Here is a 14895-nt window from a genome sequence, read left to right on the forward strand (position 1 = left end):
CTGAGCTGACATACCTATTGCATAGACAAGCTGACCATGTGCCATTTGACCTCTACTAAGAATGCAACCTAGCACAATTGCAATGACCAGACAGAACTGCAAAGGAGATGTTTACCTGTCACGGCACTATTATGACCATTTCAAAAACACCTGCTTAAAAAAAAAGAAAGAAAGAAAACAAAGTTTGTGAGGGTCTCCAACACAGTCCACACTCTAGAGGCCTAGGCTATAGACAGTGAACATAGCCTACATGGCAGTAATCTAGATCAGTAGTTTTTCTTGGCATGAAATTCTGTTTTTGACCTAGTTGGATAAGTTGATGGAATGTAATGTAATACTGCAATGATATGTGAGTAGATAACAGAATACAGTAGCCTACAGGGAGTCTTTAATTTACCACCTCCCACCTAATGGCCCCAGCTTATTCTAGAATGGATTGATTAATAGTTGCTTGACATGTTCCTGATGACACCAATGATATGATATACTGTTAACCAGCTGATAAGGCAACTCTCTTTAAAAAAAAAAGACCTGTTATTATATAACTTTATTCTGGTGTCAGATTGCCGATGTGTCGGTAGAAATAGCGACGGTGGATGCCATGCTCCAGAGGCTATGCCGGAGGTACGAAAGACTCCGACGGCGAGAGGAGAGGGCAAGGAAGCTCAACTCCATCTGGACCCTCCAGAACATGGCCATTCTCATCACTGTGGTGGTGTTTGTGGTTGTGGTCATCATGTGGTCTCTCCTGTGGGTGTTCATATGTAAGTACAGCTGTAGAAGGCCTGCCTTATACTATACCCGCAACTACTCCATAACAAGTAGGCCTATGGTGACTGTATACATCATAGTAGGCCTACAGTACTGTATGTCACTTTCAATGACGTGGAGAATTTCTCCTTTTTAGAGAAGTCAGTTCAGTGTTTGAGAAAAGCCATATTACCATTCTACTAGTCCTGAATGACAATAGCCAATGGCGTATGGATATGCAAGCTACAGATAATTTAGAAAAGGTGAGATCAATTTGCTAATTTAAGATCTTAACCTAAAGCACTGATGAGTAACTTTGTCCCTCCTACATGCCACACAATATGGCTCACGCACAAGATCTTTGCTTGCAGATAGACGGTGCACTTTTGCCATTTTAAAGCCCAATGTGTTAGTGATGAGGGGTCTATTCATGCCCAGTGTTGATTCAATTAAATGGCCAAATGTAACTGGATTTCAAATGTTATTTTTAAGGAAATCACTAATGTCACTTCAAATTTGATTTAGTCTAAGACAGCCTGTCTTTCATGAACATATCAGCTTCCTTATAGAGTGGTTCTGGGTTCTCAGTTCGCAGAGAGAGCAACAGTGGAGTTTATTTTGCTGGAATGTTCCGAGTTGCCAATGTAGAGTTCATCCCAGAGTACCGGCAAGCAGACTCTCATGAGTTTGTGTCCATGGCAACCAGGATACAACATGTTGTAAGTGCTTGATTGATAAGTATTACTGTCATTGAATGTTGCACTGCCATGTATGTCATTGTCTCTAATCATCACTGTACATTTAATTTGAAGCTCAGCGATGTGTACAAAACATCATCAGTATCCAGACTCTACAGACAGACTGTTATATCAGATCTGAGGTAAGCAGCAAGCTATCAGTTTTCTTCAATCAGTTAACCTGAGGTAATCAACTTTGGAAAATTAGTAAACCAGCACCAGTGAAACCACTCATCCTCTCAAAATTCAGCTCAGTGCCTACACAAGTGTGAGCAGAACTATTACATTGGGTTTACTAGTCATCAGTCTTATTGGAAGTACAGTGATATAGTCCATGCTTGATGTTGTTCCTCATTTTCCCTGACAGTACGGACAACAAAGGCGGGGTGCTGGTGCATTTCTGGATGGTGTTCGTGGTGCCCCACCTGAAGTCCTCCACGATGTGCGAGGAGTGTGTGGGCGCCATCCTCCGGGACTCCGTCCTCACCAGCCTCAAGAACCGCTCCTCCATCGGCTTCCTGCTCGGACTCCCCGTGGACATCGACTCCATCCTGGTAAACGGTATGTGTTTATTTAGGGTGAGGGGAGAATGGAGAATGTTTTTCAATTATGTTTGGGCTGTTTTGCCTTTTGATCATTGGTGTAGTGGAGGCTAAACGCAAGCAAACTCAGTTTATCCACGTCTTATTAGAGTGGAAAAACTGGATTGGATTATGACCTCCACCACCATCAAGCATGTTCTGAATGCACAGAATTGATTTGCCCTTCTCTTACTTTGCCACAACATCCCTGCTTTTAATCAGATAGGACAGGAAAGAACGACAGGGGGTGGGTGGGAGAGAGATGGGGTAGAGGTGAAAAACTCTAAGTAAAAATCCAACGATGTAAATGCTTGGCACATATATGTGGTAGGACTTTTATTCTCTGAAGCTGGACTTTTCCACCTTTGGAATCGGGAAATGACTCGTTGCTGGGTCTCTCTGTGCACCTAGACCCGAGTATGGTGTGGAGACAGCAACCACTCACACCACAGTGTCCCCTGGTGGTTGCATGTTTATGTTACGATATCAACACAGGGCCGGTTTCCCATACTTATAATTAATTAAATGGTTGTTTTCTGTCTGTTTTCACAGCTGCTCATCGGTCTGAATTCACAGGAACTTCTACTGGTGAGTGAGTAAGATGATGAACAAGAACATACCATTCTTGAGGATTACTATCACACTATTTTTAACCATTTTTCACAAGTGCATGGCCATTTCCATGTGTCGGGATTGACCAACATTTACATATCACCACATAAATTTATAGTGATATTCTTATCAAAGAATGAAGTGTTCTTTCCTAATGATATATACATATTTATTCAGAATAACTTGACCATTATTGATTATCAATTATATTTCAATGTGAAAAAAGTATGCCTGAGGTGGGCAATAATGGGGGTTTTTTTGGAGGGTGATCCTGTCTTTAATACTGTGGATACATTGAAAAGTGTACTTTTGATTACATTTTGGACATTTTATAGTGGAGAAGGCACCCGTTTCATAGAATGACCCATTTCGGATAAATTGTAACACATAGCCTTCTTATCTCCAGCCTCCCAGTGTGCGGATAAGATGTACGCCATCCTGCCCGAGGTGCTGGTGCCCCTGAAGGTGTTCTCCTCCTGGGGGGGCGTGAGCTGTCACATGAAGCTGACCTCTGCCCCAGGGACCCTCATCCGTCTCACCATCAAGTCCTTCCACATCGAGCCCAGCGACTGCGTGAGTGACTCGCTCACCGTCTACGACGCCCTGCTGCCCATGAGGGGAAGGATTCTTCACCGGTGAGTTCTGTGACACCTTAGGATAAGAAGAGTGCTCTTAGAATGAGAATATACTTACAATGAGAATATATAAAATCAGTGAGAAGTGATAATCTAAGTGAGGTACACAGGAAATAAATTAGAATGAAATTAAACGGATATCTATTAAATCAAAGGAGAATTATGATTTATTATTTTTCACATGGATCTCTGTTTGTCAATGTCACTGTGTGCACTAAAACAATTGGTGCTACCTAGCTCGAATTGCAGCAGGCAACAGCTAGGGCAGTCTGGCAGTCACATTTTAAAAATCATGCTCTAGAGTGTAGAACTGCAGCTGCCTTGCTGCTCTAGGTGTTACTGTAGCTGCAACAACTTTCTTTTTCTCGTACCGACAGTACTCGGTGAGCTGGAGAAACAAAGATTTGTGTGAAAAATTGCCAGAATTTTCCATTGAATGGATATCTTCATATTGAACTTTTGTTTAAATCTGTAATGATATTGTTAAGACATCATTCTCTGATGTTTGCCAAAACATAACACATAAAGGAACCAAACTTAGCTAAATCTCATGTCCTGAAGTCTAAGACCTTGGGCTTCACGGGCACCACTGTCCAAATCTGGCAAATCCAGACGGTGATCTTAAGTTTAAGTGTGTCAGGACGAGGCTGTCTTGTCCTTCGAAAATACTTAATCGGTCACTTTTGGCCGGCAGGGAGTGCGAGTCGGTGTCCCACTCTGTGTCCATGGTGTCCACCTCCAATTCCATGCTGCTCTTCTTCAAAATGACTCAGGGCACTAAGAGCTTCTTTGGTCACTTTGAAGCCATCAATGAACAAAGTGAGTGACATGAATGAGAATTGTTCTCTGTCAATGTGTGTGTGTGTGTGTGTGTGTGTGTGTGTGTGTGTGTGTGTGTGTGTGTGTGTGTGTGTGTGTGCGTGCGCGTGCGCGTGCGTGCGTGTGTGTGCATGTGCGCGCGCTGTACTGTGACTAGTAACCAATTGCAGATACCGTATGTGTGTGTCTGTGTGTGTCTGATACACATGCATGTGTACATCCCCCATAGAGTGTCTACATGTGATAAAGACCTCTGTGGATGCCGGCCCCAGCGGGCATGTAACCAGTCCATTCTACCCCAGCCTCCTGCCCCCACAGTGCTCCTGCACGTGGAGGTTTCAGGTAATCGCCCTCGCTTGGGGCAGCACAGATGCTTCTGATACCTCAGATTAGTCAGGAAATGCCGAGAAGGAAGATAAAAAAGCAGCAACATTGAAATGTAGACAAAGGAATCTTATGCACAAAATCCTTTAAATGTTTGATTAAAAAGGTTTTAAAACCTTTATTTCTATTTGTAGCAGAAGGCACTACGTTGCTTAAGCACTGTGATTCCTATTGATTCCTATGGGCACCGATAGCATACAGTATACTGTGACTGAGTTGTATGCATGACATGTCATAGGCCTTATTATTGTTATGATTGTGGCTGTATGGTTGTGATTCAGGCCCCTCGTGCTGGTCTTGGGGTGGCCCTAACATTCCAGAACTACATATTGAAACTTAAAGACCTGAATGCTTGTGAACATGGCTGGTGGAAAGTCAATCAAATAATGTAAGTGTTTTCTTTTATTATTATGTATTGAGTGCTTATGTATTATATTTTTTTACTTCTGTACACACGCTTGCTAAAATTGCAGCAGAGCAATGGCATTATATTCCTTTAAGTGTGTTAGTATACAAAAGGAACCTAGTTACACCAACTTTATGATTCCTAACAACACGTGTATTTGTGTACCTTTCATATAATGTCAGATAATATGTACGTTTTTAAGGTATCTAATTTGTTGATCTGAGAGCTGGTACCTATGCTTGTTTATTTGTTGTGTTCTCTGACTCAGATACTGTGGAAGGTACATCGGTCACTCTACAGTCTTCCGCATACCTGACCGGAATCCAGAGGTGGTGTTCCGCTGCAGCTCTCGGACCTCCGATTTGCCCTTTAAGGCCACCTACAGCAGCTTCAACATCAGCCAACGTACAGCTAAACATACACATCAACGCATACTCTAACAGCTAAACATACACATCAATGCACACGCTCACAGCTAAACATACACATCAATGCACACGCTCACAGCTAAACATACACATCAATGCATGCACACTCTCTCCCACAGCTACACATCAGTGTACACTCTCACAGCTAAACATACATATCAGTGTACACTCTCATAACTAGTAAACACACATCTCTAATGATCATATACAAGCCAACATCTCTAGCACCAAGATACACACTCCATGCCTAAACTTTAGACACAACCGGACATACAAACGAATATGATTATGAATGTACACTCTTACAACCAAAAACATATGCCAGCTGTTCTCTAACAGTCATTAGACACTAGCATACACAGCACATCACAAAATATGTTCCACACAAGCACACACACACACACACACACACACACACACACACACACACACACACACACAGTCACACACACACACACACACACACACACACACACACACACACGCACACACACAATGGTCTGATAGTTAGACTCCCACATGACGGTTTATATTGTTAAAAAAATACATGCACACACATTATCGTTACACAAGATCGTAAAGTCAACTTAAGGACAACTCGGTATCCTATTAAAATGTCCTATAATGGTTTACAGTCTGCAGCCAATTCATTTCAGTGTATCTCCATTCATGGTGCTCTTTATTGTGGTGAAATTACACATGCTAAATTAATCACACTGACAATATAGTTGTTAGACAATTATAGATGATTACCTGAAGCAAGTAGCACTGGAATTTGATTATGAGTAATACATCTGTGTGTGTGTGTGTGTGTGTGTACGGAATATGTGTGTGTGTGTGTGTGTGTGTGTGTGTGTGTCTCAGCCTGTCCTGATGGACACTTTCTCTGCTCCACTGGCCTCTGTGTGGACAAGAGCCGACGCTGTGATGGGATGGACGACTGTGAGGACGAGAGCGATGAAGTCTTCTGCTGTATGTACATCAGCTCTTTCACTACAGAAACACTGCAGTTAGACATATACAGTATATAAATGAATAAAGCCTGTCTAATTGTCAAAGTGACAGTTTAACTTTGTACAAGTTCAGCCTTTGTGCTCAATAAGATCAGTCGAGCTCTAAAGGTCTCTTCCTGTTTAAAGGGAGATCCCCCTGGTCACCAATGCCTTGTGATGTATATAAATCTGTAAAAAAATCTATAGATATATCTGTAAAAGCTACTGTATATAAACCAAAATGACTGAATTAAACAAATGTGAATTTATGGATTAGACTGTGAGTGGTGAGATAGGGAAGTGGTCTTAATGTTGATGGTGATACTTTACCTTCCAGCGAGTCCCACTAAGAACTGTGGAGGCGTCAGCCCTCTGCACCCCATCTATGTGTGTAACGGTCAGAGTGACTGCTCAAATGGACGAGATGAAACCAACTGCACTAGAGGTGTGTGAGCACAGGTCCTCTCACTCGGCTCTCTCCATCTCTTTTGCTACAGTATATCTCAACCTCTCTCACTCCCTGTATCTCAACATCTCTCACTTCCTGTACTGTATATCAACATCTCTCACTTCCTGTATATCAACATCTCACTTCCTGCTTCTCAACATCTCTCACTTCCTGTACTGTATATCAACATCTCTCTACACCTGCATCTCAGCATCTCTCTCCATCTGTGTCTCAACATCTCTCTCTTCCTGTGTCTCAACCTCTCTCACTCCCTGTATCTAAAACTCTCTCACTCCCTGTATCTCATCTTCTCCTTCGTTTTCTCTATCAGTCTGCACACTCTTTTTATTTTGAACGTTTTATGCTGGAATGCAAGTGAAATGTCCCGTAACATAATGTAATTGTTTTCCTTTAGAGACACGCTGCTCGGACATCAGCTACAGGTGTGCCAGTGGCACCTGCATCCTGAAGAGGAACGCCAGGTGTGATGGAGTCCCCGACTGCCAAGACCTCAGTGATGAAAAGGACTGTGGTCAGTGTAAATTAGTGTCTATGGCCCATTCTCAACTTCTCTCCTTGATCCTCGATGCTCAGTCCTCCAGGCTCGTTCCCACTGATCTATAACTAGAACTGGATAGACTATCCAATTATTGCCACCCCATTATTCTTTATCTAGATCAGTGAGAACGAGGCCCGAGGAAGGAAGGGGGGATATATAAAAAGACGAATGAGAGGCACCCAATGAAAATGAGTAGCGTGAGATGCTCTTCTCCAGAGTGACAGGCCCTCTTGATGTTGAGTTCAGGTTTAGGACACCGGTCTGATCATTTGTGGCTAAGAGCCATCCGCCAATGATGATAACCGTTATCATGGTATTATTTATTATCTACTGTATGAAGGTCTATTTAAAAAAGAAGCCTGTGCCACAGACATATTAATATGTCTCACCCAAAACAATAAACGTAGCTAGCCTTTTCCTGCCAATTAACTCTAATTACACTACAATTATGTCATTTGTTTTAGTCTGTAACCAGTAGGCATTTAACTGAGCCCTCCTGAACCATACTGCTTTGATTAAACCCAAAGACCACACAGCTTAAGACTCAACCTTAAAGTGAACCTGTTCTTTTATAAACATGTTATTTGACCATCTCCTTAATTGAGTGGGCCGTAATTGCTATGTTGTTGCTGCCCTGGTTGCCCTGCTAGCCTGGCAGTAATTGCAATCTGTGTTTGGGGTGATTTTCTGTTAAGGACACTGGGAACAAGCTTGGTCTTTGATCACTCAGCCTGCTGTGTGTAACATATACTCTCAAACACACACACACATACACACACACACACACACACAGCGACCTTTTAAATTGTGCGGATTCATCGAGTGTGTCCCTGTCAGTCATAACCAAGATCAAGAAACTGTGGTGTCTCAATCACTGAAAGCAAGGACAAGGACAATCATACATCCATAAATAGACCATGTCTTGGCTGATGTGTTAATGACTAATAATGAATCAGTAGATTTTTAGGAATGGTCTGACTGTTGATAATAATTTTGAAGACCCAGTCAGGCCAATGGTAGGAGTTTTATTTACAATGATGCGCATCAAGGGAGAGACAGCATGACTTCACCCTAAAGGTCCATCAGTTGCTCTAACTAGACAAGGAAATAAGTAGAGTTTAGGTACTCAACAGCAAAGGATAGATAATCATACAGTAAGAGTGGCAAAGTCAGGAGGAGACATCCAGTCTACCCTAAAGAGGCTGATGATGCGAAACAGACAACAGTAAGTGATATCAACCCTGGCACTTTCCATGTTTAGAAACAGTACAAATATCATACTGTACATGGTCACAATGCAGGAGTATACTTTTAGTGTCAAAATAACCTACTGGTGAGAAATACAGAATATTAGACCACATATTGGAAATGAAATATTGAACATAATGCAGAATATTGGAATATTAGACATGATATGGACCACATATTGGAATATTGGACATGATACTCTATTCCACTTTCTCTCACTGTACAGGCCTGTGTGTGTTTGTATGTATAGTTACTCTTGAATTATGACTATATCTAATATAGAAAAGACAGACATACAGTATGTATAGATAGATTAGCTGAAGAATTAAATCCTTTGTACTTGAATGAAAACCATGGATGCCACAATCTAAGAATTGTTCAACCCTCTCTGCCACAATAGCATGTTGTGATTTCACCCGTTGCAGCATGTGGTCAGCCACCTCTGGTGAAGAGAGTGGCAGACACAGCATCCAATCCCACTGACATGGGTGGAGTCTCAGGACAAGATCGCCCAATGGGCCGTGTGGTAGGAGGTGTCAATGCGTTGGAGGGGGAGTGGCCATGGCAGGTTAGCCTCCACTTCTCTGGTCACCTGTACTGTGGAGCGTCCGTCATCTCCTCCGATTGGTTACTGTCAGCGGCGCACTGCTTCAGCAGAGACAGGTGAGCTGGAGTGTGACCCCAGGGTGACCTTTAAATGTTCCGTCTGTGATTCCATGTGGGAATGTTAGAAAGACATGTGGCTTATAGAATATGGGTTCGTAACTTACATCGCTGAACGTAGGGCTAAGGGATTGGTAATAATCCGAGATAATGTCTATTTCTCCCATAGAAATACATAGACACTGAGACCTCCCGATTGACTCTGAAAGGGGTGTGGCAGTTGCGAACCCCACATCACAACGATACCAGAATTTATCCTCTTATGGATCATCTCGCTTTGTAAAGATGGAGGAGATGTTTACGTCTGACCCTTGACCCCTGACCTTTTGACCCCCACAGACTCTCTGACCCGCGCCAGTGGGCAGCCCACATGGGCATGCTGACCCAGGGCAGTGCCCGGCACGTGGCGGACGTGCGTCGCATCGTGGTGCACGAGTACTACAACGCGCGCAACTTCGACTATGACATCGCCCTGCTGCAGCTGCGCAAGCCGTGGCCCCCGTCGCTCGGCAACCTCATCCAGCCCGCCTGCCTGCCCGCCCCCTCGCAAGCGGTCACCGAGCAACAGCGCTGCTGGGTCACTGGCTGGGGCTATCGCTCTGAGGAAGGTCAGTACTGCCCACTGTTAGATTCACATTATATACACTCACATGAAATCGTCTGCGTACTTCTAGTTACGTAATCTTTTGCATTAATTTATTCCATCAATCATTAACATTAAATTTGCATGGTATATTTATTACTTTAGTCATTACCATTTATGTTTACGTGGTGCATTTATTCGTTTACATCCAAATAGATATTTAAAGAAGCACTCCCCTCATCCAAGAGACAGTCGAAGTTATGATCGCCAATCTAAAGCCGTATTAAAAATACATCATTTTCGAAAAAATATAATGCCAAAACTCTGAAAGCGAATCATTCCTGTGTACTCATGTCTTCCTGAGTCCTGCTGACTTCTTAGCAGCCTGTACATGTGTGTGTTCATTTAAACCACATACTGTTAACCAACTGTGGAGGTGTGACTGGTTTTACATTCTTTTAGCCTGCATCAGTTTTGTAACTAGTGTTGGGATGTAGCTGTGAGATAACGTACACAGAGTCACCAGGCCACACACACACACACACACACACACACACACACACACACACACACACACACACACACACACACACATACACACACACACACACACACACACACACACACACACAGTCTCAGCACCCACAGACAAGTACAAGCTGACCAACAAGATAAGCACTCCCCTGTGACTCATCCCTTTCTAAGAGAGAAGGATGACTGTACTACCACGGACAATGGGTGCATCATTGGTCCGGTCCCCTGAGAGGTTAAATGCTGCTGAACTGTCTGCAGGGCTTGTTGGCCACTGAGGGCAGATGTGTTTGACTAAACGTGTATGGGGTTATGTCCTTGTTGAGTAACGTGAAGGGTTCCCACGGGTCATGGTCACGAAATTCTGTTGAAGCGGCTCAAAATTTCCTTGCCGAATTAGATTATTATAAGTATATTTCCACGCAGCATTGGGTTGCTTATTTGGTTCTTAGCTTTTTCCATTACTGCTTGCTTGCTTTAGTGGTTGTGGTTAACCCTACTTCATTTTTATTCATTACCCACTCAAAAAAAATGTAAATAATTACACTATACAACTACCCTGAAATATTTGGTCAGTAAGATACTGTACTTTCAATGTAACTAACTTTATAAAGTAGTTTATGGAAATGCAGTTTTTTTGTCAGTTATTGTTACTGCTAAAAGGTCACAATCCCCTGAGCAGTCATAGTTTGTGAATCTATCCAATCCAATATGTTTTTAAAAAGTCAAAGATGGCTGTACAACACACAGTCCATACATAGTAAAGAGACAGACTCAAACAGACAGAAAACAGACTCAGAGGGGCTATAAACTATTCCAGACAATGAAAATATTACTTCATGTCATTTGATTGGCCCTTGAGCTCAAATGTCAACATCCTTTCGTCAGAATCACAGACATCCTTTAATCATGTATGGAATAGTAAGTGTGCGGGGGTAATGCGTGTGATTGGGCATCTGTAAGCCTATAGCCGAAACTCATGAGAGGCACCACTGCTGACCCAGGGCCAGGATTGAGGAATTTGCTCAAAAGCAAGAGTGCGGATGCTTGTGCGTTCTGTTCTCCGAGATGGAAGTTGTAACTCTAGCTCTTTTCTGAACTTCAGCTGAAAGAGTGCAGCATTTAAAGCAGGAGAAAGGATGGAAAGGGGGGGGGGAGAGAAGTGGTGGTGGAAAAAAAAGGGAAGCGGTGAAAGGACGCATGCAAAAAAAAAAGCGAGCTCTAACTGAAGCTTGGCCTTTTCCGCGCCCAGATAAAGTGTTGCCGGCCGTGCTGCAGAAGGCCGAGGTTGGCATCCTGAGCCAGAGCGAGTGCAAGCGCAGGTACGGCCCGGTGTCGCCGCGGATGCTGTGTGCCGGCGTGCCTTCTGGAGAACAGGACGCCTGCAGGGTGAGTGAGAGCTCACTGTTTATGGCTTTTATTTTGATATTTATTTTTATTATTATTATTTAGCAGCCATTTTTCATCCAAATGCTCTGAGTGAGCAGTTAAAGGATACGTCTGTGATTCCCATGGACTATTTCTCAAATTCACATCAAATTCACATTCAATCAGTCACTGTCCTGTCTGATTTGTGTGCCATCATCACTGTCCTCTCTGCTGTTCAGCTCTGTGAATGGGACACAAGCATGGTAACTGGGGCCGAGCCAAAATCGATTGCAGCCAATCAGCACACGTGCTATGAGGAGCCTGGAAAGGAGCAGTGTAATTCAATTGGTTGTTCGGGCTCAAATACCCACAGCAAAACTTCAAAACTACAAAACTGAAGCCAAATGGCAGACTGCATCTTGTATACAGTAGAAGCAGTTACATGTATATGTCATGTTAATGAAACCACTTGCTTGTGTAGAATAGCTGGGAGATCATAGGTAATTTGAAGGCTGGTGTACCATCACCAAGGTCAACCACAGATATACTGTAGCAGAATCTGTGACAGATCCAACCCCGATCTCACACTCTTATCACATGGGAGTCTCCCACAGCACCAGAGACTGACTTAACCACCTTCTTGTCTCTGTGTGGGCTGTATCTCCTTCAGGGGGACTCTGGAGGTCCGCTGGTGTGCCGCTCCCAGGCCGGGGGCCGCTGGTTCCTGACCGGGATCGTGAGCTGGGGTGCGGGCTGTGGCCGGCCCAACCTCCCCGGCGTCTACACTAGGGTGGCCAAGTTCACCGAGTGGATCCAGAATCACATACACTGATCTCACAGTCGCAGACATGTCAACCAATCGGCCAATCAGAGTTCGCCACTGACTCTACACCCCTCCAAAATGTCCTCCGCTGATAATGTATGGTCATTATGCTCTTAAAAGCACCTGCTCATGTATCTCTGCCTCCTGTTCAGCAGCAAATCATTGACAATAAAGCATATCTTGAGTTACTCCATGGCCTCCATTCTCCACTCTCCTTTTTGGATGTCAATCACAGCATTCCGTTCATACCAGAGCTTTCATATGTAACCCTGACCTGCTGTATCCAATGTCATGGCCAGATTGGATCTGAAATTCAAAGATATCACCTTGCGATATATCTGATAAGAGGTCCATCTAGATGAAAGGACATGGATGGAAAAACTGGAAGCATGTGAGTGACCCCTTCTTTACTTTACTGACCTGAGCTCATGTCATGTTTCATGTTAAAGAAGTGTGGTTTAGTGAAAAACAATAATCTATCCAGATGAAAATGATACATTTTTTAACGGAACATATTAATGACCTTGTAGGCTACACAGGCCAAACCAATTATCTGTAAAGTTCTCTTCAGGGATATAAGGTCCACTGCTTTGTAACCCGATAACGGGAGTGGGAGGTAATAATATTAAACGGATAGTTTTATCATTGATGACCTAAGTATTTCTTATAAACCTCAACAATAGACACTTTTATCGCTCGTTAGCTAATTTGTTATTTCCCTGAATGTATTAGCACCGTGGCCAGCGTGCGTCAAACGCTTTCCATTGTCTAGTCAAGACGTAGGCACACGGAGGAAGTTTGCCCACAAATTCTGTCGCACGGATGGTTGTGTGGATTGTACCTGCTCATAGTGGTCCCTTTGTGCCGCGGTGCATTCTGGGCTCGGTGTAGCACCTGTTCAAGAAGGGATACGGGGAGTGAATGTTCACCGCTCTAGACCCGCTCAGCTCGGGTTTCTCCGTGAATCAAAGGAGCGATCGCTCGGGTTTTTCAGCGTAATTTCTATGCCCGAGGTACTGTTGCATATCGCAGCGAGGGAGCCACACGGGACCGGGCCATGAGAACTTATTCAAAAAACAGAAGTTGCGAAGTTTACAGTGTATCAGGCAATGGACACGGTCTCACTGGAAACACACCTGCAGAGGTAAGGAGGACTGCAGCAATGTCTTTCGTAAGGAGATCTCAAGCGAAGCGTGTATAAAAACTACAGATTTTAGCGCAAACTAGACAGGACAGTTGTCGTGAAATATTGAATTGTGAAAAGGAATGCATAGCATTGTAGTTTTCTTTTCCCCACCTTTAATTCCCTTGAGCATCATCTCATCCTGGTTGCGCATAGAGCATCGGTCAGCCAAGTCTTCTTAATTGCAAATGTGCCTGACCAGTGTCTGAATGTAGGTCTTGGTATTTAGTTCTCTCCGTGAATGCCCTTGTCAAAGTGCGGCGCTTGATCGAGTAGTGCCACCGCTGTGAAGGGCCGTGGGAAAAGGGACCCTCCTGTAAGTCTTTGTGCATCTCTGCGGGGGAAATCCTGCAAAGATGTGGGGTTTCTCTCTCATAGATCCCAATGAAAAACGAATATGCGGTGACCAATTGTGACTGTTTCTCGCCCGGAATTAGAATGAGTAGGCTACATGGAGTTGGTGAAAAGGACGCTCAAACGTTTTGTAGTCCTTGAGAAAGTTGAACTGTAAAAGCGTGTTTAATTAAATGGCAGGGAATCCACTTAGTGAATTGTTAATATGAATATGGGTGGTGATTTTGGCGGTCTATTTGACAGGGTACTAAGATCGAGCCCACCCAGTTGTCTGATGCGGCCACAATCGCCGCATCGGACGGGACAGACAGCAAAGTCCTCGGGGACGCGGCGGGGTCTACCTGCAGGGGGTGGAGAAGGTGGGCGCTGGGGGCTTCGCCGCTTGTCCCGCTCAGCGCCGCCATCACACTGACGCTCTACTTCTGTGCATGTGAGTTAGTGCTGTGTCCCTGGGAAATGGATACATTTATTTGATGTACTGATCAGGTGCGTGTGCGTGCGTGCGTGCGTGCGTGCGTGTGTGTGTGTGTGTGTGCGCGCGCGTGTGTGTGTGAATTAGTCATTTTGATGACTAAAGTAAGCAGGCTTGTGTTTGTGTTTTCAGTTACATTTCTTGGACACTAACTGTAGATTGTGTAATCTGTCAATGGTAAATGGCAAGCGTTGTCCTGTGTGCAAATATATTCTGTGAATTTCTATACTGTGGCATGCATGCTTCTGCCTATACCACCTCCATGAAACACCTGTCAGCTCAAACACACCTTGTGCCCTCTCCTCAATGGTTTTCTTTA

At 43.9% G+C, this 14895-nt stretch overlaps 1 protein-coding gene across 1 annotated transcript; it reads left to right on the plus strand.

Moving 5' to 3' along the window:
- Window positions 1-660: 660 nt before the first annotated feature.
- Window positions 661-12726, plus strand: tmprss7 (transmembrane serine protease 7). The gene is made up of 16 exons (XM_062521112.1): window positions 661-764; window positions 1339-1469; window positions 1563-1630; window positions 1855-2048; window positions 3087-3315; window positions 4010-4134; window positions 4364-4476; window positions 4800-4906; window positions 5193-5329; window positions 6217-6324; window positions 6682-6789; window positions 7208-7324; window positions 9025-9262; window positions 9602-9870; window positions 11629-11765; window positions 12415-12726. The coding sequence occupies exons 1-16, from the start codon at window positions 692-694 to the stop codon at window positions 12574-12576; spliced, it is 2316 nt and encodes a 771-aa protein (XP_062377096.1). The 5' UTR covers window positions 661-691; the 3' UTR covers window positions 12577-12726.
- Window positions 12727-14895: the final 2169 nt, after the last annotated feature.

Source organism: Sardina pilchardus, chromosome 19 (genome assembly GCF_963854185.1).
Source record: "Sardina pilchardus chromosome 19, fSarPil1.1, whole genome shotgun sequence".
Taxonomy (NCBI): Eukaryota; Metazoa; Chordata; class Actinopteri; order Clupeiformes; family Clupeidae; genus Sardina; species Sardina pilchardus.